The 13704-nt window shown below is 36.5% G+C and overlaps 1 protein-coding gene across 1 annotated transcript in view; it reads right to left on the bottom strand.

The window, feature by feature from the left end:
* Positions 1-6: 6 nt before the first annotated feature.
* Positions 7-13704, bottom strand: part of SLC6A11 (solute carrier family 6 member 11) — a gene marked incomplete in the record, with an annotated part of 88140 nt that continues 74442 nt past the window's right edge. The window contains 6 exon segments of the mRNA XM_072420988.1: positions 7-2093; positions 3688-3858; positions 6759-6859; positions 9724-9826; positions 10410-10547; positions 11308-11420. Coding sequence (XP_072277089.1) covers positions 1941-2093; positions 3688-3858; positions 6759-6859; positions 9724-9826; positions 10410-10547; positions 11308-11420 — 779 coding nt within the window.

The raw sequence follows: 13704 nt of genomic DNA, 5'->3' as shown, positions 1-13704 counted from the left end.
GCTCAGGGAAGTAATTCTTTAATAATCTGCCACCCCTGGAGTGCAACCTACCGGGGTAATAATACTCTTCTTCCCCGATCCATCAATTTTTCCACCAGCAATGTCTTGACAGACACCTTTATCTTGTGCATTCACATCACAACGTTATTGAGCCCCATGGGTAAGCCATACTCCAAAGAAAGACCACTGAGAATATGACTTTTGAAATAGGAATGAATGGAGCTGTGGTGCACATATGCAGTATTAAGAGAAGTTGGACAGGACCTTGTCAGAGGAAATATCACTGTATTGGTGAGTAATGAAAGTATTATTCTGAGTGGGCTGCACTCAGTGGGTTGGGTATGTAATAAAATGATAGAATTACTTCCACTGCCTTCCTTATCTCATTGCACACTACTTTTAGATAATATGAAAAATTATACATTGTTCTAAACTTATATTACTGAAAAACATTTCATGTAATCTTAAAATAATGTTGAATGTGTCTATTTAATGTAATATATTCTGAACCCATAATGGCCTTAGCACCACTGAGAGCTCATGAAGTTTGCTGATCTCTGGTCATGACAGGGTAAAGAATAACTTCAATTAAATTATCATGTCTGAAAGCATAACTTATTACTTTCATCGTTCAATATAATTATTCATCTCTTAGGCCAGACAACTTTATATTTCTCCAACTCATGTATATTTTGGGAAAAGATAATGAGTTATTAAAAAACAGCAATAAAAGGTCAAATCATTTATAAACCATCCAAATAATTTACTGGGTATTAAATATGTTCTTTCAATAATACCAACCATAACTTTTATCCCGAATATACTCTGTAAATACCAATTACTTTCAATATTCTTTCATTATCCCTGTGCTGGCTCAAAATGTTCCCAAAGAGAAAACCATAGAATTTATGGGCCCGTATAAACTTGTCTATTAAGGTATGATGTGTATCAACATAACATGCATTGCGTATAGCCAGCCTATGCAATTAAATCAGCTACCAATGCATTAGATAGGACAAAATTGGACACGTGTTGTAGTACGCTGCAAAGCATCTGCATGAATTAATACTGTGCATTCCTGCAATGCATGGGTCCTGCAATGGGCCCTGTTAAGCTTGGAAAGAACAACAAGAACAGCGTTGCATGTATAATTTGCTAGAGAGACCTTAAAGAAACATACCTTAGACATAGCTTGACTCCAAGATCTTAGTTTACGATTTAACTATGGCAATAATGAAAGTATAAAACAAGGGTACATTGGACACCTCCAACTTCAGGAAATACAGAACACATAGTTCATATCACTGACCATTTTTACTCGAATTAGAGTACTTTTCTAACTATCAGATATGTGTGCCGCTGTAGGGAGCTTTCAGAATTACCAAAATAAATGGGTAAAACATTTTGGGTACTATCTAGTATGTTTTCTTAATTAAACTTAGGCAAACCAAAACTTCACTGATGGTTTAGGACAAACATTGGCATTCAAAGGAATGGTGTTAAAAAAAGATATTGGCATAAAAGTAGGAAAATAGGAAAAGAGGCTTTTCTATAGGCATACATTAAAAGCTGGAATGGTCAACTTTGTGTACAGAGGATTAGAAGAAGTTTCTATACAAACACCATGCTTCATAAAATCCAAGTATAAAAATTTTACAACACACTATACATGTGTCTAAAGCTCTATATAAAACATTGACCAGTATCACAATATTACATAAACTTGGCACTAAAAGACCATACAATACCTTTTTTTTTGTAATCAGTCACTTATATAATAATTAAAAATCACTTTAAACAGTATACAATGTGCACTTTGAAATTAAACATGTTAAATCCTGTGCGAAACAAGTGAGCCTCTATTAATTTCTGTGTAATAATATTTCATCCTTTTCATATTCTTATTTTACAAAACAACAGCCAGAAAATAAAATATCCTTTTAAAAGTGAGTTTCTTTTTCTGTAATGGCCGATATGGTTCCATCACCTTTAAGCTTGGCGTCACAGTCGTTTACGGCGTTCGTACAGGCAGCAGCTCCGAGTTTTCCCCTCATTTTCAAGTCTGGGTTGGGTAAAATCAGCTTTTTGAATCTCTGCAAAAGGTGTGGTCTTTGAGTTAGTTGTACATAAATAAATGCAGTTTCAAAGCATTTTTATGGCTACAAAACTAGAAAATAAAAATGAAAATGGTTGATGTTAAATGTTTTTGTATGATTTTTCAAATATTAGGTTTAGTCTATTTTGTATAGGTCATGAAAAATTATAGTGCTAAAACCCATCTGTGGGCTCACCCCTCAGTGTCCCCCATTATCTGGGAAAATGCCTACCCCTTGCTTTTTTATATTCTTACATTTTTATATGGTCTACTTCCTCCTTGAATTTTATCCAACCTAACTTCATTACCACAGAATAGGGTGCTGGCGTGATGACATTAGCACCACTTACTGCATCTTTACACTGTGAGTACGAGGTGCCAGGGTGAAACCCTTAAGACAATAGATTCTTGACACTCTGTACTTATGGTGTATACCTTTACGAATCACTCAACCCAGAAGAGTGGTGGCATCAAAAATTTGGGTATTGGGTTCAATAAAGCTCTCCAAGGCTCTCCAAGCTGGGTTGCTGCAGCAAACCTGGAATGGATCTGGTCCAGAATTCAAAATATTTGCTAGCAGATAGCAAATGACTTTTAGAAATTCTATTCAAGGTTTGTCCATAGTCATGTCACTAGTCCCTCAAAGGGGCTCACATTCAAGTTTCTACCAAAGGCTTATGTCAATACCAGTCTAAGTTTTTTGTTTAAGAGCAACCAATTACCCTAACTGCATGTTTTTGGGATGTGGGAGGAAACTGAAGTACCTTGAGGAAACACATGCAAGCACAAGGACCTACAAACTCATGCAGATAGTGTCCTGGCCGAGATTTGAACCTGGGTGTCACACTTACCTCTTCATCACTAAAGAGCTGATGCCTCTCTCCTGTGCATGAGGGCAGTTCTGACGCTGAGCGTGCCTCTGTTTCCAAGCTTTATCAATTCCGTCCAACCCGCTGGCCAATCAGAAAATAGCCTCTTGACAAGCCCTGGCTATTTAGCTAGGTCACACACTGCACTCTGTGTTCGTGCAATGTGTCTCCATTGTGCCGAGCCCCTAGTTCTGTTAAGCTAGTTCCTGTTCACTTGGTGCTTAATTCACCTCTCTTGCTTGCTGCTTGCCTCGACCCCGGCCTTCCTCAACTATTCTTCTGCTTTGTGATTTGGTATCATGGACTGCAACCTGGCAGTAACCAGCGGCGCAACATCCTCACCATCAGAGGCTCTGGAGAAGACCTGGTTACTGCTTAGACTCTGCGCCTCGGCCCTTCTTAGGGCTCACACCACCTCTGTGCAAGCCGTAGCGCCTGCTAGTGGTCGTGTCTCTCGTGCGTGACACTGGAACCTAGCCTAATTATTTATTTATTTATTTATTTATTTTTTAGCTTATTGATTTTAATGATTCATTGCACAGGCTATGTCACCCAATAACAAAAGCAAATAGTTGCAATCCTAGATTTAGTACAAAATACTATTAACATTATGTGAAATAATAAATTTGCTTTGCATTGAAAGAACGTTTATATCAATGTATGTAGAAGAAGAGAAGAAGATCAATGTATGTAAGAAGAATGCACAAAATTTTATCATTTTACCTCAGATATGGTCCCTTCAGTCTTCCACACCTTTACGATTATCCACAGAGGAATACACACCATTGATGAAAGTGCCATCATCCAGCCTATTCCATAACCCCATGGTGGGTAAGTATATACATTATTATACTTCAGAGGTTTGTACTTCACCAAGAAGAATATGAAGATGCTCTAAAATAAAATAAAAAGTACTAACATCATAACACTTAGAGAACAAATGGATATGTTCTTCTATTAAAACATAAAAACATGACTACATGACAAATTAAGTTGAAAAGAAACTGCATTGTGTATCCCCCCCCCCCCCCCCCCCCACCCATCAGTTATTTATTATTTATTTAAATGAATTACGAATTAATTTATTATGAATCAGAAGCATTGATAACACTGGGGAACAATTCTCAACATTTTTTGTTAACTTAAATTGTTAAGCTTATTTACACTAAATAGGTATGCTGATTTTAAAAGTGCAGTTAGTTTTCTTCTATCACGTCAGGTTTTTCTCTACCGCTTATAATAATGCGATTACTGTAGTGTGGATTTGTTTAGGTTATTCATTTACATGCAAGACAGTGTGGTCAGAGGTTGTGGGCTGCTCTACCTAGTGAGTAGGCAAAATTATTTTTCTACTTACACAAGTATTTCCTTTCTTTCAGAACATGTCTGGCTCTGCTGTTTCTCGTTGTAAGTGCCTAAACAACCCTGATTCATTTTGTTATATCTGTGGCAGTTTCACCATTCTCAGTCAAAGGGCGAACATCAGCACATTTGTAGAGCAAACTTGGTGATCAAGATAAGTCTTGGGCCCCTCATAAGTTGTGTAAACAGTGTGTCAGGGTTTACAAATGTGGACAAAGGGAACACGTGATAAGATGCCATTTGGTATACCTATGGTTTGGCGGGAACCAGGAGATTATTTCAGTGACTGTTACTTTTGTATAGCGAAAACTTAAGGATATAACAAGAAAAATAAATGTAACATAGAGTATCCTAGTCTACCATCGGCTATACAGTGGCTCACTCAGATAAAATCCCAGTGCCGGTTTTCGTTACACTACCCTCTCTTGAAGAACATGATTATGGTGATGAACTAGCTGACAAAAATGATGAAGAGTTTGAAACTGAAGAGGACTCTGTTCGTAAGGGATTTGATCAGCATGAGTTGAGTGATTTGGTATGTGATTTGGGACAACAAAGAAGGCTTCAGAACTCTTAGCATCAAGACTGCGTGAGAAAAACTTTCTTGAAAAAGGAACTAAGGTATCATACTTTCGAACCAGAGAAATTGCACTGACAGTGGCTTTGTGTATTGCCATAACATACCCGGTTTATTGGAGGAATTGGGAATTCCAATCTATAACTCAACTGAATGGCGACTAATTATCGATAGCTCAAAGTAGAGCTTAAAGTGTGTCCTCCTTCACAATGGCAATATATTTGGGTCAGTCCCAATTGGCCATTCAGTTTCTCTTTGTGAAGAATATGCAGACATAAAGTGTGTCATTGAGTTGTTGGAATATCACGAACACAATTGGGTCATCTGTGATGACCTTAGAGTGGTATGCTTCCCTCTTGGTCAGGAACGCGGATACACCAAGTATCCCTGTTATCTGTGCATGTGGGACAGCAGAGCTTGTGAGAGGCATTTGGTGGAAAGGAATTGGCCTCCAAGATCCAAACATTCTACATGAGCCACTTGTTGAAAGAATATTTTATTCCCGCCTCTGCACATGAAACTTGGTCTGATGAAACAGTTTGTTAAAGCTTTGCCAACTGAACGAAACTGTTTCAAGTACCTAATTTACGGCATTTCCTAGCTTGTCATTTGAAAAAATTAAGGCCCGTGTGTTTGATGGTCCATGGATTCAGCAGCTCATCAATGATGAACATTTCATCAGGACAATGTCAGAAGTCAAAAAGAATGCTTGGTCATCATTCAAAGCTATTGTCAAGGACTTTCTTGGAAACACACAAGCAAATAATTACACAGAAATTGTCCAGAAACTCTTGGAGAGCTACAAAATGTTTGGTTGCAATATGAGCATCAAGGTGCATTTTCTGCATAGCCATCTTTCTAACTTCCCGAAAAACCTTGGTGCAGTCAGTGATGAGCAAGGTGAACGATTCCACCAAGATTTGAAGGTCATGGAAAGACGATATCAGGGTAGATGGGATGTACATTTGATGGCTGACTATTGTTGGAGCATCCGGCGGGATTGTCCTAACACTGAACACTCCAGCAAAAGCTATAGGCATACATTTTTACCTTAATTCATTTTCAAATGTTTTACTGTAAAAAAAATTGTCACAAAAGAACAATAAATCCTTTGTATGAACAAAAGAATTTTAAATAAACAGTACATTCAACTTATTATTTCATTATCTTTTCATTGTATGTAAAATTTGTATGTTTTTTGACAAAAATGGAGGGTACCCTCTATTGTAAAAACTGTGCTAGGAAAAACTGGGGTAATTTCTGGATTCACCACCCAAAAAATAGTAAAAAACAAGTGTAAGATCTAACTCAACAAAAAATGTGTTCGTTAGTGTAATATAGTGAAGTCTATGAGCAGCACTCTGACCCCTTTTATGTGATTGATCACAGCCGTTGGCACAGGATCAACTTTTATCCAAGCCAAGTCCAATTAACTAAATAGGAGTGGTTGGGAACCATTTTGTGCACATGGTTGCTTCTGTGGTGGATAATGGTTTTGCTCTTGAACTTTTGGCTGCCCAGTTGCTTTTCCTCTTGTGACTAAGACTAAGAAGAAAACTATTGAGTTTTAAATAACTGTAAGTTTCCTGAACATAGTAATGTTAACAAAATTGCCTAAGGGTGGTATTATCTGAGGAAACATGCACCCTTTTTTTAATGTTTTTTTCATAGTTTTTTATATATAGTTTCAAAGTTTTTTAGTATATGTATTTCTATAAATGAAACTTAAAGTATAGTTGGGGAAAAAATTGAACCCCTGCTTGCTTTAAAAGCACATTGTACTGACTGATTTCCTTTTATTCATGAAAAAAAACCTTTTTTAATCACAGTTTATTGTTTTAAACATTACACTTACAGCACAAATTCCAGGAGTAAAGACCATCCAACACCATTTAAATAGAACAAAAGGACGATGACCAATCATATCTTCAATGTTGTCATAAAACCGATTGCTTCCTGCAATTGAAAAATAAATATTTGAACTGCAGCCATATTATTGCAATTATACAATGTTATCTGATCTATCATTCACCACATTTATAACTTAAAGAACTTAAACCCATCTCCACTAAATAACAAAAAAAAAGAAAACAGTTTTGCTGAGGGATACACTATTTATAATAAAGTTGAAAAAAGAGAACTTTGTTCTCTACTTTATCTGCAAGTAATCTGAAACCTCATCACCAGTTTTAGGTAATTGGGAACACGTTTATATTACCTGCTGATCAGACTTCCTAAAGTGAAAAACAAAGTGATAAATCAGAAGTAACTGATCTGCATACCTGGAAGTAGAATGTGTGGTCCATTCACCTACATTGGGTCTGAATGGTTACAGCTCTCCAAGACTGAAGAAGATAGATTATTATGGGTGACCCTGAGAGATCATACCTGATTCTGACCTAGGACTGAAAACCTTTTTCCTTTTTGGGAAATCAATTCCAGGTATGGTGGATCCCCCAGGTTCTCCCATGATAGTCTATCCTCTCTAGTTGTGGAGAGCCAAGTAAAGTAAAAAAGGCCCAATGGGCCTGATTTATAAAACTCTCCAAGGCTGGAATGGCAAACATGGAAGGGATCTGGTCCAGGATTCAAAACATTTGCTAGCAAATAGCAAATTACTTTGAAGAAATCCTTTCCAGGTTTGTTGGATCACTCAGCTTCACTGATGAAAGTGTATCCTCTGCAGCCTTGGAGAGCTTTTATAAATCAGGCCCAATGTGTCAACGTACCCTACTTGAACACCATTATCTCAACTTTTTTCTGTGTGGGTCCCTGCTATTATCTAGTGCCAATCAGGTCTGCTAAATACTAAATAAATGTGGCAATCATAAAAATGAATGGGAAGTTCTCAAAAGTGCTATGATTTTAGTAAATAATTGCACTTTTCTGATGGTCTGCTGAATCATGATTTTAAAATCGTGCTACTTAGAGTCTGACATGAAATTATATTCTCAAATTGTGACCATCCTTAATCATTTTTATTGTAGCCAACTGACAAACATTTCCAATGTATTTGCATAAGAGCATAAGAGACCTATTGAACATACACATATATCTTTTTCTCTTAAAAGGAAATGAAAATAATGTTATTCCCCAATTGACAAAGATACTAAAATGGTTGGTTCATCTTATATGACACCTTATATTAGTTTATAGTTGCAGCAGGACAATTAGTGTAATTTATTGAAAGGTGTTTGTCATGGAATATCTTTACACATAGTGCACTTTCTTCCTATTCTATCCCGAAACTATTGTAGGAACATTTTAGTGTTGCTTTCTTTCTTTCTTTTGCTAGTGAGAAAAAATACTGTCTACAAATCCCCAATGGTAAAACATTATTAGGAACTACTGTGGGAGTGTAAAAAAAGCACCAGCACACATGCACTCCTCTTATCTTTGTACAGTCTGGGTTGTGGATGGGCCCTTGGCACCTTTCTTCCACAATAATAGGCTATTAGTCTTGCATTGTAGGGGATGATGTCAGTGCTGTCAAGACCACAGCCTAAATCAATTTTTGGAACAGGACCAAAGGAAGTGGAGCCTACAGGGAAGTGTGGAAGAAAGTATAAAAAAGTGCTTTTTTACATTACCCTTAACAGTTTTTGTAAGAACAAAGGTGCCTAAACTCACACCTTGTTAATCATTTATTTAAAAAAATATATATTCAGTTCTTAACATAAATTTAATTTATAGTATTTAATGCAGACGCTGCACATGACGACACTTCCAAAGCACTTAGGCTGCTCAGCCACTGTTGGGTATTGAAGCACGCATGCGCATTTTCACTGACAGCTGTTCCCTTTACAGACTTTTACGGACTCAGAAAATCCGTCGAAAAAAGGTGCCGAAAGCCCGTTCCAGTGTGTTCAATGAGAAAAGAAGACCTGCCCTTAAACATAAACAGGTTAGAACCACTGCAATGGAAAGTTTTTCCTGAACCTGGATTTAGCTTTAAACAATGTATGCTGATGCTTACATTTTCCTCAGTCCATACCCAATTTAGACATTATAATTGATTTGTGTCAGTTGAATTTATTAATTTTAGGTTAATGTGTTTCTAAATTGTTGTTTGATACAAATTTCTTTACTGTAGTTAAGAGGTTTGTTTTACAAACACAAACCTAATATATGAAAAATAAATCTATAGGTTATTTAACCAGAGTGCAGCAGAAGCAGCTTGCTTTGAGACTCTCGTTGCCATGATGAACCATCAGACCAAGGGTTTGTACATACCATGGATGAACAGATGGATAACATGGATCTTCTAAAAGCAATAATTTATTTTATCTCTATAGAATGTACAGATGTCCACAGATGTCCTTAAGAAGACTAGTAGTGATCTCCTGTATTAGATCGTCTGTTGATGATCCCTAAAAAACATTATTAAAAGGCTCCTAAAACCTTCCCCCAAAATCTCCATGGAAGAAAGAGCTGAGCAGCCTGCTGGTACAGCCATCATTCCTAAACAATTACTCAAAATGATAATGAACAATCATTTCATGTGACATTAATTGCAACTGTGTAAAGGATAAGGGATGACTCCCTGCTGAGATGATTTACTGAGTTCCTTCCGTGTAACTGAGAATGGTATAATACTTTACCTGCTGGCCAAATAGAAGACTATACAAGAATATTAATAATATGCAATATTTTGGATTTTACTAAAAAATGAAAAATCCTTCTTACTGCATTATTTCACATTCTCTTTAAAGATGTCCTTTGTGCTATTTTTATCCCACTATAAAGGAAGATACAGGTAGGAGAACTGAAATACCATGTGTATTTCTATACATTTTCCTGCAGATAACATGTGTACTCACCATAAACCCAACCTATGCAGATACATTCAAATATTGCAACGAACAGAAGACACATTCCACTGGCTGCATATGAGTCAAAAAGCTGAAAGACGTACATTCCTCCCTAAAAAGATAAACAAAACGACATAATTATTTTATATTTCTTGTAAAATTATTTTTATATAAACATCATTAATAGGGTATTGGAAGATACAGATTAAACACTTTCAAGTTATCACTCATCAACCTCTGCTGTTTTTTTTTTCCATTTTCCTTTATATAGGAGGACCAGGCGGTTTGAGTGTCTCTGCAGAATTCCAAACCCTTAAAGCTAACCTAACATACTATAACCTAATAGAACTAAATGTGGTCTATGATACATGTTTTCAATTAAACATACCTTCACCCAATACTTACATATTTCACAAATTGTATTTAAAATGTATTATTCTTAGGAAAAGCTGAGTAAATTCTTACCTCTATGTGAAAAAGCATGCCGGTTGGTTACAGAATTGAATTTACACATACCCTCACATTAAACTGTTTTGGTTTGGTAATGAAAACATTACTGTAAAAAAATCATACAATCAGGATTATTGTATATTGTCATCTTTAGACCATGATATTGTTATTTTCAACTGACCAATAGTTTAATTAGAAAAAAACTGAACAATACTATAAAAATTAAACCTTTTGGATTATCTTACCTCAGTTAACATTATGAGGCCAATAAGGTAGGATACGATGGAAAGCGCTAAAATTAACAATTCTCTTCTGTAACCTCTTCGGAAAATCTTTGGATACATGTCCACCACGGCGGTTACCAAGCTCTCTACACATACGAACTGTAGGCATAAAGATTGGATGATAAATATCATAACAAATTTACATTTTCTGAGTATCAGGGGTGGCCAAATGTCATTATTCAAACAAAACGTTCAGGGATTGTTTCAATCCTGTTTAGTGCTTGCGATGGTCAATCACTTTTATAACTTTCCAAGTATAAGGGTAATGTCAATTCAATATGTTATGCTTATGGCAAAGAAATACCAAGCAAAGTAAGCTCTTGGAACCAAAAAATAGTAAACATTATCAAATATGTATTGCTTCAGTGCATATATATACGATCATGCTGCATGCTACCATGAAATGTGTTAATCTAGCCAATTCATTTGAATAAGATGTAAAAAGCTCCATAGTGGTTCAAAAATTGGACCTGCACTAAATAATGAAAAAAGCTTGCTATCATTGTAAAAAACATGAAACGATTTGCTGGTGGAACAATAAACACAAGACTAATAACCAACCGGGAAGATGTGTTCTATAAAGCCAGAAACCCCAACTTTTAAAAAAAATAAACACAACCTTTAATTCTCATCTGGTATCATTTACGATGGCTGATATAGCAGAAATAGAGACTCTAGTGGTGGAATAATAAAGGATCTTAAAGAGACCTCAATCCATATGTGGAGATTTGGCAATAGTACAATATATCAAATTTACAAACATCGGTACAGCTAGAGAGGATTGCAGTATAGTCACCTAAACCAGATGTATTACTACAATTATATCACAAAATCAGAAGCAAACTTTCACACTTTTTACCTGACTGTCAAGTCCCAGGAAAATGAGCATCATGAAAAACAAGGCTGCCCATAACGGGGCCAAAGGCATCATGGTGACGGCTTTTGGGTAGGCGATAAAAGCAAGACCGGGTCCTGAAAAAAAAAAAGACTTACATAGTATTTGTAGTTTTTGGAAGGAAAAACATCAGTTGTCACGGAATGGGTTGTTGAAAACAATCTGATGGACAATCAAGGATGGATTCTCCTGTGCCATGGTGAAATTTCTTCACAGCAGTTTGTGCTCTTAGCTTTCTCTCTTTAACAAGGCTATAATGATGATGTTACATTGGTAGCCACATTTATAAATTACTTTTTCATTTTACACAAGGACATATCCATCAAGAACAACATCAAGTCACACCATCATGGTCTTGTAATTGGGATTAGGGTTTTTCTCAAATCAAGGTACACATCAGATTTGGATTTTTGTTATTGGATTACCCTATTCCAACCAAACCACTTTGATTTCAGGGCAAAATTTAATAGAGCAGAATTGAATTTTCCTAATAATGCAGTAATGGGCAAATATTCCTTGTGACATTTGCAACTATTTGAGGATTCTCATTGTGTCCCCCACTCTCAGTGTGGATTAGATCACAGAGGCACACAGTCAGGAGTGTTATGCCCACAGTAATGGCAGTACATGGTCCCCATGTGAAACACAAAGGATCCCCCTGGTCAATGAAGAATTAGAGTCCCTGGTTTAAATCTTGGCCAGTAAGCTAGTTTCATGGAGTTTGTACAGTATGTCTAATCTGTCTATCAATGGGATTACTTCCATGTCAAGAAGAAAAGTAGTGACGTTATCATCCCATAACCCCGTCCACTCTCCAATCGCAGATCTGAGCCTGCAATGGGGGAGTGGGTCGGGTTGTGTCCAGAGACACGGCCCACCCACTTCCCTGAGCCTAGGATTTGTACGGAGGACATGGTCCGCGTCTCTGGCTGGTGTGCCCCGCGAGTGAGCTCCTTCTCCTGACCCCACTCGGGGATGCACCTAAATTTTCTTGCGGACCACTGGTTGGGGACTGCTGTTCCAAGAGACAATTACATAAATAATAACTTCTTGAAATATTGTGCCATGGAACACGAGTAACCAGGTACAAGGTAACCCTTCAAACCCCACAAGTAACTCCAAAAGGTAGCCCGTCCACCTATTCAAATGTGATCTTTGAGCTGCATATGCATGGTTCTGAAAACAGCTTTTAATAATCCACCACACCAGAATACATGTTTATATCAATACATTTGTAACAACATCGCAATGAATAAGTTTAATAAAGATGTATAAACATCATTGCATTTCTTGCTTTAGCAAAATAGACCAATATAAAAAATTGGATGGAACTGCTTTCCTACTTTTGCCTGTTCTTGATTAATAAGATGTTGTCAGTTTTGGGCCACAGAAGATAACTGATGACCCTCACAAGCACTAAATACGCTTAAAGATAGTTGCTTGCTACTTTGAACTACTTTCTATTCTTGCTGTTCTTGATTTAGCAGGTCACTGCATTTCTTTCCAAGAAAAAATATATAAATAGATATGTAACATAAGCCATTCTTAAGGTTAAATAATTGAGCATTCTGATTTTCATGGGAGTATGCATCTCCATTGTGCCCTCCAAAAACCCCTTTTATTTTTTATAGCTAAATGGACCAGATGTTGCTTGAAGTGTCCCACAGACATCCCATGATTACCATCAGTTGTAAAGTGACAACCACTTACCCCCAGCGTTGGCAAAAAATCCTTACAAGTACATAAAATCACATTTTTGAGAAATTGAAAATGTTTTCCAAATATTTAAGAAATGAACAGCAAGGCAAAGAACTGCAGTTACAAGAAATCTATAGCATCCAATAACATATCTCCTTTTCTTCATTAGCCCATACAAAATATATAAAATCTTTATATAATGGTTGATATATTTACCTGAGCACCTCTGCTCATATGATGTATCATTTGATAAAAATGAAAAACATTTATTATAAATATAATATAAACTGATTTTGGATAGTAGCAAAAAAAAAAGGGTATTGGGACTTCAGATCATTTAAAATCATTGCTAAGAGGAAGGTTTTATAGTTAATCATGTCTGCTAGCTCTGATTAGGCTGTTCTTCCCCCCACTGGGTACCTAAAAGGAAAATTTGGATCAAATACAGATTGCAGTAAAAAAAGATTAACATGTCTAAACGACAATTTAATGGATTATTCTTTAACATCAGACAATTTATATGCTTTGGGGGACTACAGTGTCTACAATCTCCCACTACTTCAGTGTTGGTACCAATAACAAACTGAAGGGACTTTGTGGGGAAAACTGATAAACAGATCTATAATAAATCCCGCAGGTTCACTGGTGTAGTAAAGTATGTCC

Source organism: Pyxicephalus adspersus, chromosome 8 (assembly GCF_032062135.1).
Source record: "Pyxicephalus adspersus chromosome 8, UCB_Pads_2.0, whole genome shotgun sequence".
NCBI lineage: Eukaryota > Metazoa > Chordata > Amphibia > Anura > Pyxicephalidae > Pyxicephalus > Pyxicephalus adspersus.
Note: the sequence above shows the minus strand (reverse complement) of the source record. Positions and strands in the feature narration are given on the sequence as shown.